This window comes from Leguminivora glycinivorella, chromosome 7 (genome assembly GCF_023078275.1).
Source record: "Leguminivora glycinivorella isolate SPB_JAAS2020 chromosome 7, LegGlyc_1.1, whole genome shotgun sequence".
Classification (NCBI taxonomy): Eukaryota; Metazoa; Arthropoda; class Insecta; order Lepidoptera; family Tortricidae; genus Leguminivora; species Leguminivora glycinivorella.
Genome location: NC_062977.1, coordinates 17,470,069 through 17,492,416, shown reverse-complemented (window position 1 = coordinate 17,492,416; position 22,348 = coordinate 17,470,069). Strand labels below are relative to the sequence as shown.

The 22,348-nt window shown below is 37.1% G+C and overlaps 1 protein-coding gene across 5 annotated transcripts in view; it reads left to right on the top strand.

Annotated features, from left to right (window-relative positions):
* LOC125228401 (syntaxin-1A) overlaps positions 1 to 22,348 on the top strand; it is a 129,014-nt gene that overhangs the window by 69,149 nt on the left and 37,517 nt on the right. For all 5 annotated transcript variants that reach the window (XM_048132962.1, XM_048132965.1, XM_048132963.1 and 2 more), the window contains one exon: positions 16,229 to 16,328. In XM_048132962.1, coding sequence (XP_047988919.1) covers positions 16,229 to 16,328 — 100 coding nt within the window. The remainder of the gene's footprint in view (positions 1 to 16,228; positions 16,329 to 22,348) is intronic.

Genomic DNA, 22,348 nt, shown 5'->3' with positions numbered 1-22,348 from the left:
CAGGATGTGGTCGTCTCTCATCGTTTTACGTCGTAGTTAATTAAAGTTGAGACGGTATGAAAAGGCAAAGCCTCCGCCACACGGGCGCGTTTCGAGAGCGTTGCGTCAGCTTAGCGGCACGCGAGCTGAACGCGCGCTGTTTCTGCGCGTTGGCAGAGCGCTCCGCCGGCGTCGCGCCGGCGCATCGCGAGCGGTCCGCCCTCGGAACGCTTGTGCAGTCACACATAACACAGCGCGCGTTGCGATCGGACGGATTTGCGGCATCATGAATTCGAACGTAGAAAGATAAATGCGAAAGTAACTCTGTCTGTCTGTCTGTCTGTCTGTCTGTCTGTTACACTTTCCCGCTTAAACCACGCAACCGATTTTGATGAAATTTGGAACAATCTTTAGACCCTGAGACAGAACATAGGCTAATTTTTATTTCGAAAAAAAGGAATGAAGGGGTTGAAAAAGAGAGATAGGGATAGCGATAGGGATAGCGATAGCGATAGCGATAGCGATAGCGGCACCTCTGGGTCGTCTTCCATCTGAAACTTATGACAGACTGTCTTAGAATAGTGTCTCTAGCACTTGAACAAGGGCATATCTCTCTACTCACGAGTAACTCCACATAAAATTCGACTCTACATAAAATTCGGCTCTACATAAAATTCGGCTCTACATAAATTCGGCTCTACATAAATTCGGCTCTACATAAATTCGGCTCTACATATAATTCGGCTCTACATATAATTCGACTCTACATATAATTCGACTCTACATATAATTCGACTCTACATATAATTCGACTCTACATATAATTCGACTCTACATATAATTCGACTCTACATATAATTCGACTGCGATTGCGATAGCGATAGCGATAGCATCGCAATCACTATCGCTATCGCTATCGCTGTCGCTGTCGCTGTCGCTATCGCTATCGCTATCCCTATCGCTATCCCTATCGCTCAGATCATGAGCGGATTGCGCGCGCATCGCGCGCTTCCCGCCAGCGTCCGGCGGGCGACACGCCGGCCGCCTGCCGGCGTCACGCCGGCCGCCTGCCGGCGTCACGCCGGCCGCCTGCGGGCGTCACGCCGGCGTGTTGCTCCGCTGACGCGACGCCGACGCTCTCGAAACGCGCCCGTGTGGCGGAGGCTTATGATGCGTCCTTAGCTGAGCTCACAAGAGTCACAAGTGAGCTTTGGAAATGTCGTTACATTAATCATTGCATACATTTCCCAAGTCATCATAAAAACTTGCTGACTTGATTACAACTCATAAGACTGGTTAATTGAGTAACGCATCACACTAAGACCGTAACCTTAAACGCGTTCCTAAACGCTTCGCATCTAAACGTAAGACGTTGATGTGGTCGGCCTTTTATTCTACCTTATGTTATTTCTGAATCTCTACCTACTAGACTACGATGTCCCAATTTCGAACTGAAGACGCGGATACCCACCGTTACAAAACAAATTATTAGACAGCAAATCGTGCGGCGATTCCATTGAACATTGGGTAATGCATTGCTTGTTGCCGACTTGTTCTTTATCTGTTTCAACTCCGATTAGATAATACAGTCAAGTAAATAAGATAACAACATTTTGACATAACATTACCGGCGTCTTCTGAGCAAATGTTTACGTGCTAAAAGTACTAGGTTTGACGACCGGTCTGGCGCAGTCGGTAGTGGCCCTGCCTGCTACGCCGCGGTCCCGGGTTCGAATCCCGGTAAGGGCATTTATTTGTGTGATGAGCACTGATATTTGTTCCTGAGTCATGGATGTTTTCTATGTATATAAGTATTTATATATTATATATATCATTGCCTGAGTACCCACAACACAAGCCTTCTTGAGCTTACCGTGGGCCTCAGTCAATCTGTGTAAGAATGTCCTATAATATTTATTTATTTATTTATTTATTTTATTTAAAAGTGATCATCCTTGTATGTTATCTGTCTATAGTGTCTATACATCTTACTATGTAAATTGTGTATTAAATGTTATATATTCATTTTACAAGTTACTTGATTTTTTTACTCTGACATTATGCACTCAAGGTACTGAGTACTGATCGGGGGTTCAAACCAAAACCAAGTTTTAAAAAGACATAAAAACGCTACGTTCGCTACGGCGTAGCGCGTAGCAGCATCATATACAATATACATAATTATTATTTGTAACTAAAGTCCCTCCGCCCGTCATCGAGGACATTGTGGATGTGGACCGATTTTCATGAAACATGGCTAATGATGTGCCTACGGAAACTTTCCTATGTTGCGAAATGTTCTCAAGTGAAATTTTCGTGAAATTTTCCGAAACATTCTCCAGATCTTGAAACAATGGAAATTTATGAGAATGAAATCCTATCTACGCACAGAAATATTAGAGTATGTAGCGAGGACAGACATACTATACCACACCGGTTTTGATAACAACCGGTTTTTATAGGTTTGGCCGAGGCTTGATAAAATTCTTAAATTTCAATAAATTCTGCGGAAATTATTCCGAAATATTTCGCGAAATATTTCATTTCGAAAATCTTGCATTATTTTGTAGTAATAATAGATCAAAAAACTGCAAAATAGTCCTACTATATTCAATTATACTACGAATAGAGGTTGTTTTCATTAGGGCAAACTATATACATAATTGTTAACAATAGTTATTTGTTTTACAAGGGGGCAAAGTACTTGTTTAACCGCACGTGCCAATATTGCTACTCGAGAAAGCGAAAGATTCCAATGAACCGCGAGCGTAGCGAGTGGTTCAAAAAGTGGAATCTTGAGCGCTGCAAGGGTTTCAAGGCACGAAGGTTAAACAAACTTTGGCACCGAGTGAAACAAAATTTTTCACCACACCAACACGACCAAAATACTGACTTTAAACATCAAACTAAATCACGTCCATCAATCTATTCAATATTTATGATTCAAAATCATCATTTATTGGTAAATTCTACCATCAGTCAGCTTACGACATCAAGTTAAAATTTGTATGAAATTACTTTGCACATGTGGATAAAATGCAATTTTGCTAGACGGAGAGCTGGCAGGATTTTGGAGTAGGTCCTTGAGGCAACCTGGAAAGGTGCTCAGATGCTTCTCTGATCATAGCCAACATCAGGTCTGCAAGTCTGGCAGCTGGGGAGCGGGGCTTTATCGAGCTATGAATTTTTGAAGATTTAATTTTTTGAGGCCCAAAAAAGGTGTTTGAGGCAACCTGGAATTATTAAAAAGTGAAAATAGAGTTCCTCAGAAGTCACCTAGTATTTATGCCAGATCATTTGGCCGGGTCCTTCACCGTGCCAGAACGGTACAAAGTGGTAAAAAAAAAAATTCCAAAAAAGGTTCTTGAGGCAGTCTGTCATTTTTACCAGTGAAAGATGGGGGTCTAAATAGCCATGGAAAAATAATGCCATGACATGAGGTGGGGTCCGTACCCTGCCATTCGATCTTGAAAGTCAATTTTTTAGTTTTTCGTAAATAACTCGTAAACGGTGGCCCGCAGCAAAAAAATATGTTAAACAGAAAATATCTACATAAAATTTCCTACAAGAAAGGTTATGTACGTTTTTTCGATAGGATCAATATATAGATGGATAATTTAGTAAGAAAGTTTTTTTTAATCGATTACATGCTCCGTTTTTCGTCAATACCTCGTAAACGGTGGCCCACAGCAAAAAATTATGTTAAACAGAAAATATCTACATAAAATTTCCTATAAGAAAGGTTATATAAGTTTTTTCGCTAGGGTCAATTTTTTAGTTGGAAAGTATTTTTAAATAGATTTTTGGACCGTTTTTTGTTGATAACTCAAAAACGGTGGCTCACAGCCAAAAATAATGTTAGACAGAATTAATCTACATAAAATTTCCTACAAGAAAGGTTCTATAAGATTTTTCGCTAGGATCAATATTTTAGTTGGAAAGTATTTTTAAATTGATTTCATGGGCAGTTTTTTGTTGATAACTCGAAATCGGTGGATCACAGCCAAAAATAATGTTATACAGAATTAATCTACATAATATTTCCCACAAGAAAGGTTCTATAACATTTTTCGCTAGAATCAATATTTTAGTTAGAAAGTATTTTTGAATAGATTACATGGGCCGTTCTTTATTAATAACTCGAAATCGGTGGCTCACAGCCAAAACTAATGTTACACAGAATTTATCTACATAATATTTCCTACAAGAAAGGTTCTATAACATTTTTCGCTAGAATCAATATTTTAGTTGGAAATTATTTTTAAATAGATTTCATGGGCCGTTTTTTGTTAATAACTCGAAATCGGTGGCTCACAGCCAAAACTAATGTTACACAGAATTAATCTTCATAATATTTCCTACAATAAAGGTTCTATAATATTTTTCGCTAGTAAATGCCTCGTAAACGGTGGCCCACAGCTAAATAAAATGTTCACGAGAATAAAATCTACATAAAATTTCCTATAAGAAAGGTTTTACATATACGTTTTTTCGCTAGGATCAGAAATTATTTCCAGAAATAATATTAAACAAAAATAATCTATATAATATTTGCTACAAGAAACGTTATGTAAGATTTTTCGTTAGGATCAATATTTTAGTAGGACAGTATTTTAAATAGATTACACGAGCCGTTTTTTGCAAACAACTCGAAAACGGTGGTCCACAGCTAAATCAATCTTCAACGGGAATAACAAACATAAAATTTGCTACAGTAAAAGTTTTGTACGTTTTTTCGCTAGGATCAATAATATTATTATACTATTACTAATACTACTAACTGATAATATTATTAATATTTAAATAGATTTATTTATTTATTTACTGAAAGAAAATTACACAGTATGACAGTATACAAAACTAAAGCACCGTGAATTTTAAATAAACATTACAACAAGTAACACAAAATTAAATATTAAATAAACAGCAAAATCAAAACATTACATACCAAAACATAAGTAATAAATAACAGATGCCTTCATTCCTCCAATCCCACAAAAAACCTCATGCATTCGTCACGTATAAACGCCCATCTGCTCGCAAGAATATCAACATCAAGTCACCGCTAGTTCGTGCACTGCAAATAGTGAATGAGTTTTTAGACGTGACGCCTACGTCTAAAAACTCATTCACTATTTGCAGTGCACGAACTAGCGGTGACTTGCGGCAAAACACGGTTCGAGCGGCCGGCACCACCAGTAGGGGCAGTAGGGGTGCCTACATTCACGAAAAGCATATGGGTCTCTATTGGTTCCCATAATTTTTTAAGTCCGATTTTTACTATCCATAACGTTTTCCGTCATAATTTTTCTTAGTCATATTATCACCAGTCATAAAATTAAACGTCAGAAATTGTAGTGCCGATTTTTGAAAGTCATAATTATTGTTAGTCATAAAATTTATTAGCCATAATAATCAAAGTCCATAGTTGTACAAATCCATAATGTTGAAGGAAATAAACTTATTCGGAATAATTGTTCTAAGGATTTTATCACAAGTCATAATGATTAATAAGCATGTGTTTCTTCGCTAATAGCATTCAATGGGATCTCTTTTGTTTCCCATAAAAAATGTTGCAATGTTTTTTCGTCTGCATTTTCGTAAGTTGTAATTTGGCTTACACTTTCCTCTTTTGTTACCCTATACAACATGTACGGAAAATGGTAACAAAATAAGAAAAAAAATGTATGGGACAATTTTTTTAACTACTAGGATTGAAAAAGCTAGTAATTCTGATTAGAAATAGCATATTTTTTTTAAAAATATCACACTACATAAAAGTGGCAAAAAAAAGAAATGCTCACGCCATGGCTTTCGGGGACGACGGTCGCGCGATGGTCGCGCGACGGAGATGCGACGCATACGAAATCAAACCTTATCGATATGGAAGTAGACGATGCGATGAGACGCGACGGCGACGGCCGCGACGGTCGCCCCTCGCAAAACGGTTTACATAGACTGTGGCGCCCCTAATAATACTTTCTAATTTCTACTCTTTTTTGCCAAACTATTAATGCGGTAAATGTCACCGGTTAAAACTTTGCCTCAAAAAGATTTCAAAAAAAGTTTAAGCGCGGAAATTTAAAAAATTATACCTATATTTGCTCGGATTTATCAAATACCTATGCTTTTCAAATTTCAAAATGAGTTCAGACAAAAGTGATGTGGATGTGGATTTAAACTGTAGTAACCTATAACTGCAGTAACCTTTTCTTATAGGAAATTTTGTGTAGATTTTTTCTCGTGGACATTTTATTTAGCTGTGGGCCACCGTTTACGAGGTATTTACAAACACGGCCCATGAAATCTATTTAAAAATAATTTCCACCTATAATATTGCTCCTAGCGAAAAATCTTATAGAACCTTTCTTGTAGGAAATATTATGTAGATTAATTCTGTATAACATTATTTTTGGCTGTAAGCCACCGTTTTTGAGTTATCAGCAAAAAGCGGCCCATGTAATTTATTTAAAAATACTTTCCAACTAAAATATTGATTCTAGCGAAAAAACGTATAGAACCTTTCTTGTAGGAAATCTTATGTAGATTTTTTCTCGTGAACATTTTATTTAGCTGTGGGCCACCGTTTACGAGGTATTTACAAAAAACGGCCCATGAAATCTATTTAAAAATACTTTCCAACTAGTAGATTAATTCTGTATAACATTATTTTTGGCTGTAAGCCACCGTTTTTGAGTTATCAGCAAAAAGCGGCCCGTGTAATTTATTTAAAAATACTTTCCAACTAAAATATTGATTCTAGCGAAAAAACGTATAGAACCTTTCTTGTAGGAAATCTTATGTAGATTTTTTCTCATGAACATTTTATTTAGCTGTGGGCCACCGTTTACGAGGTATTTACAAAAAACGGCCCATGAAATCTATTTAAAAATACTTTCCAACTAAAATATTGATCCTAGCGTAAAATCTTATAGTACCTTTCTTGTCGAAAATTTTATGTAGATTAATTCTGTCTAACATTATTTTCAGCTGTGAGCCACCGTTTTTGAGTTATCAACAAAAAACAGCTCAAATATCTATTTAAAAATACTTTCCAACTAAAAAATTGATCCTAGCGAAAAAACTTATATAACCTTTCTTATAGGAAATTTTATGTAGATATTTTCTGTTTAACATAATTTTTTGCTGTGGTCCACCGTTTACGAGGTATTGACGAAAAACGGAGCATGTAATCGATTAAAAAAAACTTTCTTACTAAATTATCCATTTATATATTGATCCTATCGAAAAAACGTACATAACCTTTCTTGTAGGAAATATTATGAAGATTAATTCTGTGTAACATTAGTTTTGGCTGTGAGCCACCGATTTCGAGTTATTAACAAAAAACGGCCCATGAAATCTATTTAAAAATAATTTCCAACTAAAATATTCATTCTAGCGAAAAATGTTATAGAACATTTCTTGTAGGAAATATTATGTAGATAAATTCTGTGTAACATTAGTTTTGGCTGTGATCCACCGATTTCGAGTTATCAACAAAAATTTCGAGTTATCTGCCCATGAAATCTATTTAAAAATACTTTCCAACTAAAATATTGATCCTAGCGAAAAATCTTATAGAACCTTTCTTGTAGGAAATTTTATGTAGATTAATTCTGTCTAACATTATTTTTGGCTGTGAGCCACCGTTTTTGAGTTATCAACAAAAAACGGCCCAAAAATCTATTTAAAAATACTTTCCAACTAAAAGATTGACCCTAGCGAAAAAACTTATATAACCTTTCTTATAGGAAATTTTATGTAGATATTTTCTGTTTAACATAATTTTTTGCTGTGGGCCACCGTTTACGAGGTATTGACGAAAAACGGAGCATGTAATCGATTAAAAAAAACTTTCTTACTAAATTATCCATCTATATATTGATCCTATCGAAAAAACGTACATAACCTTTCTTGTAGGAAATTTTATGTAGATATTTTCTGTTTAACATATTTTTTTGCTGCGGGCCACCGTTTACGAGTTATTTACGAAAAACTAAAAAATTGACTTTCAAGATCGAATGGCAGGGTACGGACCCCACCTCATGTCATGGCATTATTTTTCCATGGCTATTTAGACCCTCATCTTTCACTGGTAAAAATGACAGACTGCCTCAAGAACCTTTTTGGAATTTTTTTTTTTACCACTTTGTACCGTTCTGGCACGGTGAAGGACCCGGCCAAATGATCTGGCATAAATACTAGGCGACTTCTGAGGAACTCTATTTTCACTTTTTAATAATTCCAGGTTGCCTCAAACACCTTTTTTGGGCCTCAAAAAATTAAATCTTCAAAAATTCATAGCTCGATAAAGCCCCGCTCCCCAGCTGCCAGACTTGCAGACCTGATGTTGGCTATGATCAGAGAAGCATCTGAGCACCTTTCCAGGTTGCCTCAAGGACCTACTCCAAAATCCTGCCAGCTCTTTTGTTGATGTTTAAGTCTGTCGGTTTTTATTTTTGGTTTTATACCTTTCTAAGTTTCGATGGAAATTTTCCTACACTTTTGAAAGTTTCCGCAATTTGCACATCATTAAACATGGCTAAGAACACTCCCGACTATTTCAGTTTTTAAACAAAAAAGAAACTAAATATGTCTGTTTGTCTCTGTGTGTTTGTCTGTCTGTGGCATCGTAGCGCCCGAACGGATGAACCGATTTAGATTTCGGGGTTTTTTTCGAAATTTTAATGTTGTGGTTAGGTTATAATGATTTAAAATAGGCCTTTGAATGAATGTTGTCTTTGGATTCTCCTCGCTTTTGCCAGTCTGTAATTTCAAGCCTGTTTTAATAAATGTGCCGTGTGCTGAACCAAAAACGTCACTCTTGACAGGCTTGACACAGACATATATAATCCAATATAATCCATACCGGATGATGGTCGCAATTTTGACATTTATTAGAATTAGCATAAGCCTGTTTACCCAAGTGTAGATTGGCCTCAAAGTGTCAGTTGGCGTTAAATATATACATATTTTAATTATGATCAGGAATACTTGGAATCTAAAATTAGTACAATACAAACATCTCAAGTCTGCACTTATAAAAGAGAACTTTTTATTAAGTGGCAAAGATTCTTTCAATGCGTTCCAACCCCCGGACTTCTAAACCGGATATTGGACCGGGCGTTTATCCTCCTAATGCGAAAAAAGTGCCAGGATGAAACACGGGCTCAATTTTTCCAATCAAATTGTTTCAGTGGTTTCTTATTGCGATTGACTTGTTCAGACACGACTCAATAAAAAAAAAACTGTTTAGACGCCGATTTATTCCAGATCCAGTGTTTGAACATTTCCGACAGACTAGTAACGGTATAATTTGTAATATTAAAAAGTGTATTATAGAGTAAATATCTATCATCTAAATTCGAATTGTATTAACTGTCTGTTACACCTCTGCTATTGTTTTGTACTTTATTGTAACTTATATAGTCTTTGCTTCCATTTCTTGACGGTTGTCTTGCACACCGCCATTTAATAAACTCGTTTTCTGTTAATTATTTTTAAATCGGGACTTAATCGCGTATGACTACATATTAAATTAACCAACGTGCCTGGGATGGCGTTATCCCCGTGATTTCCGAGATGTGTAATAATCGTGAAAGTTTAAATGTGTTTCGTTTTCTGTTGGCCATAAACTTATTTCGAGCTAAATCGCTAAATTGATCATAATAACTTCAGCCTTTGCTCTTCCTTTCCCCGCAGTGCTAAATAAGTTTCTGAGTAGAGTTACCGTATAGGAAAACGCGATATAAAATGGTATACGGTGTTGATGCTGCATGCCGCTCTCGCACTTGTAACAATGGCTAGGTTATCGCGCGCCCGATAGCGACTATCGCGGTAATCTCATTAATTGGTGAATCACGCGCAGGACTGCTTATCAACCGGAATGTACACTGCGTCAGATTAATAACTTTAAATATCTAATAAACAAAAGATAACCGAGTAAATAGAAACCTGATCCATGATTTACAGATTCAAACAGCTTATGATAGTAAGATGTTTTGATAATTGAAGTGCTGCACTAATATGACAAGACGTGTGCTTATAATAAAGAAGCACGCGCCCTATCGGTTAGAAGTAAAAAGCGACAGTGCCAAATAACGGACGGATACAGATTTGGGTTCGTAAATCCCAGAAATACAAGCCTGAGTCATCAAAATACAAAAGAACTGGAAATCTCCTAGAAACCTTATGGTGAATAAGTTAATGACCTACTTCCGACTTTAATAAACTGACATACCAGGTCCAAGAACTCGCATTAGAACTAGATGATTTAACTGATGTGTCACTATTCTTATTCACTGATTCCTCGGAGGAAATATAGACTGGAGTAGCCTTCATGTTGCGTCTACGTACAAATAATTCTGCCAAGATTCGCGGGAGGTGAGGAAATAACACATGTAAAGGAGTACTCACAAATGCAAAAAATATTATTGTCAATACACACGCACATTATGATAAAAAAATAACACATGCTCATTATGATGCACACAGACATATCACACATGGAAATACTTCGTAGAAACACAGTGTATACGGACACTAAATGCGCACGTGTGTGTCTCAAACTATAGGGATGAGGCAGGCATCGATAACTGAAGTCGATAATAATTAATGAAGCAAATTATAATTTTAATGATGTCGTTGTTTTTTCTAGATCTGTTTAATGTTTGGCACTATTATAATCATATTAAGATTCACTAATGACAATCCTGGGAAGTAGGTATCACGCGGGTGGACTAGCGATGGATAATAGGATTAGTAGGTAAAGAAATATTTGACATTTTGACAAAACATTAATTTATTTTTCCAGACTAACTAATCAACAACGTTAATACTGCGGTTGGTGGTACTAAATCATTATAGACAAACTTGGTTAAATAAATAAACTAGAAATGGTTTAGTCTTCATTAACTGTTTTCAATACTGGTTCAAAGTGTAAAGTTTATTAAGTACATGTAATAAAACTCAAATCATTCTCTTTCGGAAAATTGCAAATATATTTCAAATGAATTGTGTGATCAAGGTTTGCAAATCACACTTTTTTATCGATAGTTGGTATTTCATCGACCATGCCCACATCTCTACGACGAAGTCTCGGTCAAATGATTTTTCTAATTTTCAATTTTATTATCCTTGTCAATATTATTATAATATATGCTCTATTCTAATTGCAATTAGGTTAATTCTTACAAAATATATAAATGAAGTCTCGTGGGGAGTGCGTCTTTTTATGAATAAATTGATATATAAATATCGACCCTATTGTAAACCACATTAGGTAACTTCTTAAACAGCAAAAAATCGAAGTCTCGTGGGGAGTGTTCGTGACGTAATTTCTACCCACCAACAAATTTCAAATCGATTGCATTCGATCACATAAATCGATATTCGATGACGTATGACAAAAATATTATCATTTAGATAATAAAAACAGTAATATAACAATATTAAAATTACTTACAAATGGAATATTATGCCATCTTTTTGCAAACTTGAGGTATTTGAGCGCTTATTACAAGTGTTCACAGCACACGCGGGCATTTTTAATTACCAGTGATATGTATTTCCTCCGAGACTGATTCATACCATAAAAGTAGTAGGTAAATTGCATCACTATAATTGTGATATAGATTACAGTAATGAGAGCATTGATGATGATTATTTTAGGTGATTACCTAAAATCCGAATGAGAAAGGCAGTCATACTGAAAGTTTATTTATGACAGACTAGCTTTGGTCCGCGGCTTCGCTCGCGTTAGAAAGAGACCAAGAGTAGCCTATGTCACTCTCCATCCCTTCAACTATCTCCACTTAAAAAATCACGACAATTTATCGCTCCGTTTTGCCGTGAAAGACGGACAAACAAACAGACACACACACTTTCCCATTTATAATATTAGTATGGATTTCACCATTACACCCGCTGTAGGTATTGTTTGACAAGCCAGAGAAAAAAATAATTTGATTTGACAGTGAAAGCACACGGTCATAGTGACACCACTTTACGCGATAAAGTGTCAGTTTTCCTCCTCAGCGTGATTGACGCGTGGATGACGCTAGATGTGATAGATGTCACTACAAATAACTTGCATTTACTGATGTATGGAGTTACAACTCTTCCTCTATGGTGTACACAGACTAGGTACAACATCTAAAATCAGTAAGGTTATTTCCACTAGCATAGACTGTTCCTCCTTCGCCCATCGTCGGGTAAGAGCAAAATTAGAGGAAAAAGATAACATGTTTGGGAGCACAAGTGTTGCACGTAGGAAACTTAAGCTAAATAGCATTAACTTGGAACGTAATTTTCTTATTTACTTGTTTATGTTAGTAAGAGTATGTATGAAGAAGGATATTGACGATTTACTTGCCCTTTCGTTGTAAGATTTCGTATTCTGTTAGATATAGCTAGTGCTGTGATCACTTGATCAGACTTCCTAATACCTTATTATTGTTTACCGGGAACTTGTCGATTTTTATAAATTACTAGATCTGAAATTACTCGGAATTTTAGCTGACTATTGTTTATTTTTATGTTGTAATGAAAATTTGTATTTAGCATCTGTAAAAATGCGACACGGCGACTGGTTAGACTTTGCTGTGTAGGTTGCTTGCTTTTCAAGACCCCAAATACCTATTAAAGAACGACATAATCTTTCATTTTCCTAACTTTTTTTCTATTTCCTCTTACAAAAAAAATCGTTTTCGTTATAATTAACTATATACTAAGTTATTTGATGGTGAGTACCCACAACGTTCTCATTTATTTCTTGTAAGGAAAACTGTTTAATACCAGCTAAACTTGGTATTGTTTAGTAGGTATATATATTACAGCCTCAAAATAGGATTCACTTCGCCGCAGAACTTCAGATACCAAACAACTGTTGCTCTTTTTGACTGAAATACTTAAATTAAAAGCAAAGTTAAGACAACTCAGACTTTGCAATACGCAATACGCCCCAAGTGACCGTGAACTAAGTTTCACGGACTTAGATTGTTTGACAAATTGGCAAAATAAATTATCACTTTAAGCGTGCCCCTACTAACCCTACTTTAATGAATTTATGTAAGTACTTACTTAATCAATGATTGTATTGATTAAGTTGAGTAGATAACTTGGAACTGAGCACACATTGATAACGTGAATATGAAAGGCAGTTTTATAAGATAAGATTTGTTACGCGCGTTGTATTGAATGCCTCCTCTGTGTTGAATTTTGTAGGCCAGATACGCGATTGCGAATTAGATGAATGTTTATCTGAGGCGTGCTAGGTTTCATAAGAAAAGTATGAAAATGTGCCAAAGTGTTCATTTGCTTTGTTCATGACTTAGGCTCCTTTCAACAGCTCCTGTATTTGGCACGTTGCCAGGCAACGTTTGCATTCAAATTTAATGCTAAATTGAGCCTCAAAAGCACTCCCACTAGTTGACTCGTGGAATTTCAGTACATTTAGCGTAATGAGTGTTATGACTCGATATCGAGTGCTCGCCAACGGTATGTCTGTTTTATGTGAAAACGTGTATTTGTATGTATTTTAATGCCAGTGTGTGCAATTGTAATTCTTGTTAACTGAACTCTCATTATTAAACATAGGTACATAACATAACATATAACCATTAACAGAGTGATAATACGGCAAACAGCGTAAAGCTACGCAGGCTTATGCATAACTACATGTCATGTTAATTTTAGTTATTATGCTCGATAGCAGTAGCGGTTTGTAAACATGCAACTAGGTAGCATTTGCTAAACAATAGTATGCTACGGAAGGCTATAACTAAGTACCTACTTGACGGCGTAAACGATCATCTCAATACTGTTGTATCAGAAAATCACGTTTTTACTTATATTCTGCACATTAACAAGCTATCTTAAAAAGTCTTTTAATTACGATTTTTATTAAACCCGCAAAACTATGCACTAGCAGAAAACTGGATCGTAATATTTGATATGGCGGAGTGCCAATTTTTATATCAGATATTTCCTACCACCCAAGTCATCGTTATTTGCTGGGCTGAAAAATGAAAGTACCAAACCCCATCTGCATTAAGTAGCCTTTGAGCTCGATGACTAATCAACTTCATTCGCGTTTTCAGCGTGTGCATGAGAACGGGCCAGCGACGCGTCATGTTTTTAATCCCCGACGCAAAAACGAAGGGGTGTTATAAGTTTGACGTGTCTGTCTGTTTGTCTGTCTGTCTGTCTGTCTGTCTGTCTGTCTGTCTGTCTGTCTGTCTGTGTGTGTGTCTGTCTGTGGCATCGTAGCTCTCGAACGGATGAACCGATTTTGATTTAGTTTTTTTTGTCTGAAAGCTGAGTTAGTCGGGAGTGTTCTTAGCCATGTTTCATGAAAATCGGCCCACTAGGTCACGGTCGGGGGTTTTTTCAAAATTTCGATTTTGATTTTTCATGTGTAGTGTAATATAGCTACCACGAGTCCACGACTACGACCAGTTATGAAATTGTTATGATTGTACGTTTTGCGTGATTGACAATTCATATTGACTGTTTCCAACACCGATTAAATCAGTTGTCAGTCGAAGTTATATTGAACAATTGAACAGATAGGCGCCGCCATTGATGCAGCCTATTGATAGTTTTAATACGCCGTTAACAATTTCTTCTTATTGTTTAATATTTGTAGAATATGACCCCACTGCACAATAGGGTGGAGCGAAAAAACACTTTTCTGGAATTAGCAAACCTAATAGTTATCAATCAATGCCCCTTAGTCTATGAAGCCTTTGTGCAAATTTTCAGCTTTTTAAATCAACATCTTCTGCCTCCGCAATAGGGTTTGTAATTTGAAAATCTCATAGAAACCTAAAAATTCAACTTTCAGATAAAAAAAAATTTTCGGCAGTATTGTTTAGTATATGTTATTGATACATATCATTATGAGAAACTACAAAAAGTTGCGAAAATAGCGTCAAGAATCGCCAAAGTTTGTCTAGTTTCAGTACATTCGCCAAAATAGCCGCTGAAATACTGAAAATTGGCGATTTTAAACGCTATTTTTGCAATTTTTGGTAGTTTCTTGTAATAATATGTATCAATAATGTATACTGAACATAATACTGCCGAAAAACATTTTTTATCTAAAAGTTGAATTTTCAGGTTTGTATGAGATTTTCAAAATTTCAAATCTAATGCGGAGGCAGAAGATGTTGATTTAAAAAGCTGAAAATTTGCACAAAGGCTTCATAGCCTAAGGGGCATTGATTGATAACTATTAGGTTTGCTAATTCCAGAAAAGTGTTTTTTCGCTCCACCCTACTGCTCAAAAAACCACCAATCCTGAATTAATTGGTGCATTGGTGGAAATTGCACCAATAAAATCACGCATCAATTGGGATCATACACAATAATGTAATTAACAGACTGGTTTTTACACGTTTTGTTTTCAATAGTAGGTTAGGTACCTATATGTATTTTTTAGCTAAAGTTCATGATCATGTGAATTATTTCTATTTTAAAATTTAATACAATTATATTAATTTTACATACATTAAATACAATAATTGTATTTAATTATTTATCACAACAAAGTTGGAAAGCAGACTAGCACGAGTTTTGGTTTCCTAACGCATTCATGTCCAGGTTCATTTATTGAATCACGAATGTATTCTATGTTACAGAAAACTTTTGCACATGTTATAAAACTCACTGACCCAATTCCTACTTGTACTCACTACAAGAGCACAGGTTTTTCAATCGCAAAACAAAATTGATTAGCGCCTACGTTGTTAATGAAAGACTAATGAAGCTTGGAAATTGAAAGTGATTTCTTAAGGCGGATTTAATGCATCTTAATTAACAAAATACTTTTACTTGATTGATTATACGCTATTATTAACGTTTATCCTTCGTTTGAGTCTGGCGTTTTATTAAAAAAAAACTTGTCAGAGTTTTATTTGCTAGATTAGATTACAGATTGTTAAGGCGTCTCGACTAGTCCCATAATATCTTCGTTTAATTTTTACCAACTTACCAGTTTCCAATTGAGTTGAAATTTAGCAAACTTTAGCGAAATGGTACCGGTACCATCAACCTTATTTCACGTTAAGGTCCTTAGGGTCCTTCAAATAAGACAACTTTATTATTTATGTTTGGACCCGGTGGATCAGAATCTTATATCTGAAAATGTACTGTTAATGAAAAATAAAACGCTTAACTTTTTCCATGGAGTAAACTAATTATTAAATATTGTTCCTTTTTATTGAAAACACGTTTTTGTGGACAGGTGGAAGAGATACGGGAGATGATAGACAAGATTCAAGCAAACGTGGAGGAGGTGAAGAAGAAGCACAGCGCCATCCTATCAGCACCGCAATCAGATGAAAGTAAGCAAACAACTTATATTAAATAATTCGAATAGAGGTGATGAATTTTCGGAAGAAAAAAGACCTGAAATTATTTCATAGTAGGTACATTTAACACCATCAAGGCTAGCATTGACGCGAGATAGAAACCTGTCCTTATGTCATTAAAACAATTAGTAACAACCGTGTGATCTGGGACCATCCACACTCATGGCGCGCCGCAACTCAACTCAGAGTGTAATTCAAAAAACGTCTCCTCAGTACGTTTTGTATAGGAAGGACGTAAATTGCGGCTTGCGGCGGCGCGCGCCTCCTGGGGGCGCGTCTTACGTCCTTCCATTCAGGCGGCGTGGAGGAGAAGTGGCGCGCGCCGCAACTCATGAGTGTGTACGCCACCTAAACGCTTTGTGGACGCTATCATGTGTCAAAAAGAGGAACTTACAGCTCCGGGACAATAGTTGACCTGACACTACGAGCGAACTAAGAACTGGCGACAGTGGTTGTCATTCTGCTGTCACATTTGTGCAGCCGGTTATGAAATTTCTAATAGTGCACTGCAAGGACGTATATAAGGGGGGGGGTTCAGGGGGTTCAGTCCTTAGGCAGGGCCGGATTAAGGGTAGAGCGAGTGGAGCGGCCGCTCTAGGCGCCACATGGTAAGGGGGCGCCAAAATCGAGAATGTGGAAAAATCCGTACAAAAAATTATACGTTGCGTAGGCGCGCACATATCACAAAATGGCGAGAGGATTCGGAAATTAATTCACCTATTGAAAATCTAGATTTGTAATTCAGATTAAGTGGAAAGTTGCACCATATTGCCATTCATGAGGGCGCTGTTGCTAGGGCGCCGTAAAAGGAGGATTCTAGCCCTTGACGAACCACATTGTGCGGCGAACGGCTAAGTAACGTCGCTATCCAAATGCAAAAATATGAGTCTACCCGATAGTCCAAAGCGGAGTTCCTCATAAAGCCAAAGACGCAAAACGTCTCAGGGAGGCGCAATTTTGTGAGTCGCAGCAGATGGTGAGCGAATTTCAAAGCACTCAGGTCACTTAGTGGCAAAATACCGAAATGGGCGTCCCGACGGTGACGATCGAGTCCGCAGTTAATCTCTTAATTAACTCTTAAGCATTATTATAAAAATAATAGTGATGGCGAAATATAAGGCCTAAAAGTCGGGAACATAGGCGCCCTGTGAAGTCAAAATACCCCAAAATATGTCAAAGACCGCAGCTCTGCAGAGTGCAGACGATAAAAACTTGAAAGTTCGCGGATTCGCCGCTGGCGGGTTGTCTTAATTAATCGAGTCAATAGGAAAAAAATCGCGCTTACTATTTATAATTATCTGCTCTTTTAGTTAGGACAAATTCCGAATCTGCTTTCCTGACTGACTTTTGTTTGTTATTTTATGTACATGATATTCACGTTCAACCATTTGTCCCTTTCGCACTCTGTCTGATGAAATCCATAAATTTTGTATTGCGTTAATCTTCAAATTACGGCATTACTATGAAAAAAATTTCGCGCTCGCTACGCTCGCGATTTATTTTCCTACGTAGTGAATCTTCCTTCCAAGGGCGCCGAAAATGTATGCCCTGGCGGTGAACTAGTGGCACCTCGTACAACTAGTCGCAAATCCGTCGCAATAATGTTCCAGGGGAAACTGCGGAGATATACTACCGGCGAAACGTATATTATCCCTTCTTGGAACATTTGATATCCGAGTTAGATCCGAGTCATTGGTCAACCCTGGAGCCTGAAAAAAAACCTAGACCTGCTATTGGGGCCATCGACCAGTGTGATCCAAATTTCTTTCCTTCGATCAGAAAGTTGCTATTGATACTGGGCCAGTATCAACAGCAACTGCTGATTCAAAAGGTTAAAAATATTTATGCGTAATAGGACGGGACAAGAGTGCCTCACGGGGCTAGCCCTTATGTCTATCCATAGGGATATAGCTGCCGTAATAATAGACGCTAATGATATTGCCAATCAACTAATTTTAAGAAGAAAACGATTAAATATAGTTTTGTAACAAAGTAGTGCAAAGTAGTAGTAGTTTATTTTGCATCATTATTAATTAAATGTTCGAGACCTCTTTTTATCCGGTTGAGTTCATGACCGGACCCCCCCCCCCCCCCCTTAGACTTTCTATATATACGTGCTTGGTGCACTGAGACCTGTCATAGCGTTAAAATACACGAAATAAGCCACGTATATTTCGGAAAATAATCAAAGTAAAAACATCACGAAAGGAAATTATCTAGGTAAATATTACACTTTTATTACATCGACTCTCCTTGTAAAGTAACCGTTTCGGGGCCAATTGAGTACGCTAATTATACTTATCTGAGACTATTTGCGAGATATCTGTGTTTTGTATCCGTTGCGCGCCTGGAAATTGATGTTAGGACAGAAAACTTTACTGGCTGACGAACTAATTAATCCTTTAACATCCTATTTATATCAGAACTGTTTAGAAATATGTATTTCAACAATTAAATGTATCAGGTTTTAAAAAATAAAATAATAACTTATCTAAGCGAAGAAGAATTTCGAATATCGGGTTTGATGAAAAACAACATAAAGATGCAGACGAATAGAAAAACTGTAACAAGTTGAATATTTCAGAAATAGTAGATTACATGCCAGTAAAGTAAGAAATGACTCAGATCAGATCCCATGACCGAATGATGAATGAACCGAGGTCAACAAAGATGTGATCTGATGCTTCCTTAATTACTGGCCGAGGGCCGAGGCGTGTATACTATTTTTCTGTTCGACGGGAAGCGACAACTTCATTTAGCGCAGCGGCCTGAAATTACTGAGGACAGATTTTTTTTTCTAATGTAAATAAGTTTCAATGACGTAGGTGCCCTAAGTTAGTTGATCGGGATAGATTGAATGTCGAAGCTGGCATTTGCAGTGCGGGGGCGTTTTGTCTGCCGCCGTGGGAGGACGTGGGAGTTCGCCATTCCATGGAATACTTCGCCAGACTCCATTAACTGTCCTTGTTGATCGGCTTGGAGGATGAAACTAGACTATTTCCAATAGTCATTAAAAGTTTTAAATCGGTTTTCGAGTTTTTTAATAGCAGCGGTGAATTACTTGGGAGCTAAAATAGATACACTACCGTCAAAAAGTTTAAGACCAAACACAATGTTCAGTGTCATTGTTATAAACCCTTCTAAAAATCATCAAACTAAATTTGTAATCAATAGAAAACAACGTAATCTTATTATATTGATCGGCAACCCATTTGTTCTGCAAGAAGACAACGATCCCAAACACTTAGCAAAGATCTGTAGAAGCTACACAGTCAATAAAGAACGCCAAGGTGTGTTAAAAAATATGATTTGGCCACCGCAATCCCCAGACCATAACCCGATCGAACTTTTATGGGATGAACTCGACCGTAGAGTCCGAAGACAATGTCCGACATCTGCAACAGCTCTATGGGAGATACTGCAATACGAGTGGAAATCCATTAGCCAAGAAACGCTACACAAACTTATAGCAAGAATGCCAAGAATCTGCTCGGAAGTGAAAAAGCGTCGAGGAGGATTTTTCGATGAGAAAAACGTTTAGCTTTTATTTCTTATTATGATCCCTTTTTAAAAATTGTTATACGCTTTATTTTGTCGGTTGTAGGTACTGAAAAGTAATATTCTCATAGGAACTTCATGAAATGTTGATTATTTGCATATATCGTGTTTGGTCTTAAACTTTTTGACGGTAGTGTACAATCTTCTTTTTCTTCTGCGTATCACTCTTGACAGAGAGGTCGTGGTCGTCATGCTGTGTTTTACAATTTTCCGCCATTCTTTTCTGACGGCTGCCCTGTGAGTGCCCAGCCCACATGTACGGCGCCATCTATCGCTGCCTAAAATAAATACAATACAGCATCTAAACTAGCTAGTGTAAACACATGTCATAGAAATAGGTATTTTACTTACGAACAGTAACTTCAGTAAGGCTTTTCTGGTTGGTAGTAAAAAACGAGAAGATATATAAATTGTATGTATATCAAATAAGTCTCGTGTTTGGCACCATGCTGAAGTGGAGATAAAGACATTAAATATTATAACTAGTTTTGTTGTACGTATCTTTGTTGTGCTATGTTAATGAATGTACCTTGTTTACGAAATTACGTAGGTACCACATTCACAACATTTCATAATTTTAATGAAATGTGTAGATGGTATCTTGCAACGTAAGAGTTCGTGTAGCGCTAGTCGCTACTATAATTACATATGCTAATGCCTCTATTGAAAAACTACGGCGGTAAATCCACGTAAGGTCAGGCGACTAATATATACATATACGTATTAAAATGAAAACTAACAAAGTAAACTGAGAACTGATGTAATGTTTTGAAAAGAAGTTGCCCGCCGAGTTTCTTGCCGGTCCCATAGTGAATACCCCCCTCCCAACTGAGGGGGGACTGAAATCTTCTCGAGGCTGAGGCGTAGGGTTAGAGCCGGCGTAGCTTTATTTGACGTTCATATGCGCATTGTAATATGCCTACTTGAAAAATAAATATTTCATTTTTTTTTTCATTTTTTGAGTGGAACAGCCATGTCTGACACGACAACACTGCGGCTGGTAAGATGTCCTATCAAAACGAATATGCTAAAGATTGACCATTGAGAGCATTGTCAAGACGGCGCTGCTAATCTCATGTTTTCAGTTCAATATACTATGAAAAAAAAATGTTTACTTGAAATTCCTCAACATGGCGTGGCGAGTCATATGTTTTAGGTGTAAGTATAATCTGCAGGGCAATCATGGTCGCGCGATAAATGATAAAACATCGGGACGTCCGGGATATCGCGCTTACAAATAGTGCGATAGGGACGGCCTGATGTTTTATCATTTATCGCACGACCATAATTGCCTGCCTGGTGTCACAAAATTAATCTGAGCAGCCGAACATTGTAATTTAATCTAACACCTTGTCACGCCTTTTGACTATCGATTTGATAGTTAAATTTTCAGTAAGCATACATAGTACATACCTACTTAGTCTGCGATAGCTGCATACTGTGACTAAGATTTTTGATCAATACTAGACAATTTGGCAGAAATAAACATATATACGAGAAGACGGCGGGGGCGGCGTCTCGACGTCGGAACTCGAAGGCAGCAACGATGACGCATCGCTGACTCAAACCACATGCCGATTACCGAATCAAACTAAATAAAACGGCCATTCATGCTCAAGAGTACGCTCTGTACTCGTAGCACATTAGCGCATGGTGTCTATTAATGTCTATAGATGTATGTTTAGTTTAGATATACATATATAAGCTCATGCATGTATTCTATTAGGAGGTAGCACATGAAACTGCCGTTTCAGTGCCACTATTACTAGTCAAGGGGTTGGAAGACTTGAAAGAAAACAAATTGTGACATTCATCCGTGTGGTAACGGGTTAAGAGTGTCACCACTCCCTTTCCTCCCGTGGGTGTCGTAGAAGTTGGCTGTGAATGGGTTCAATTGTGGCGTGGGCGATGTGCTTGCAACCTGATATGGCAACATCAATTTCGTTTGGATATATAGCGACTAATTCACATAATAAGCGCAATGGAACGAACTTTTAACCGACAGGCAATTTTCTTTAATCGGACACCCATACACTCTTCTGCCCCCTATTTTACCCCCGTCGGGATTACTACCAGGGTATTTATATGTTAAACCGTAACTAGGTTACTTGCGTGATCATTTTTATCTAAATCTGGTGCCCTTTTCAGTTCTTATATGTATAAATATTTCGTATAAAATCACTCGCCCTACTTTAAGCTTGAATAAACTTGGTAACGTCCAGCAAGAAACGTTGGGCACAATATTAATATACGCATAACTCACGTTCTATTATGTAGATAAAAATAGATGTCTAAATCTTGCTCGGGTTCCATGCAAATAAAAAAAACCCTTCTATTGTCATTTAAATAGGCACTACCTATGCGATGCGATATTCCTTGACCCATTTCACAAAGTTTAATAAGTCTTCTAATTTTGTTGGTTAAATACGAATTCG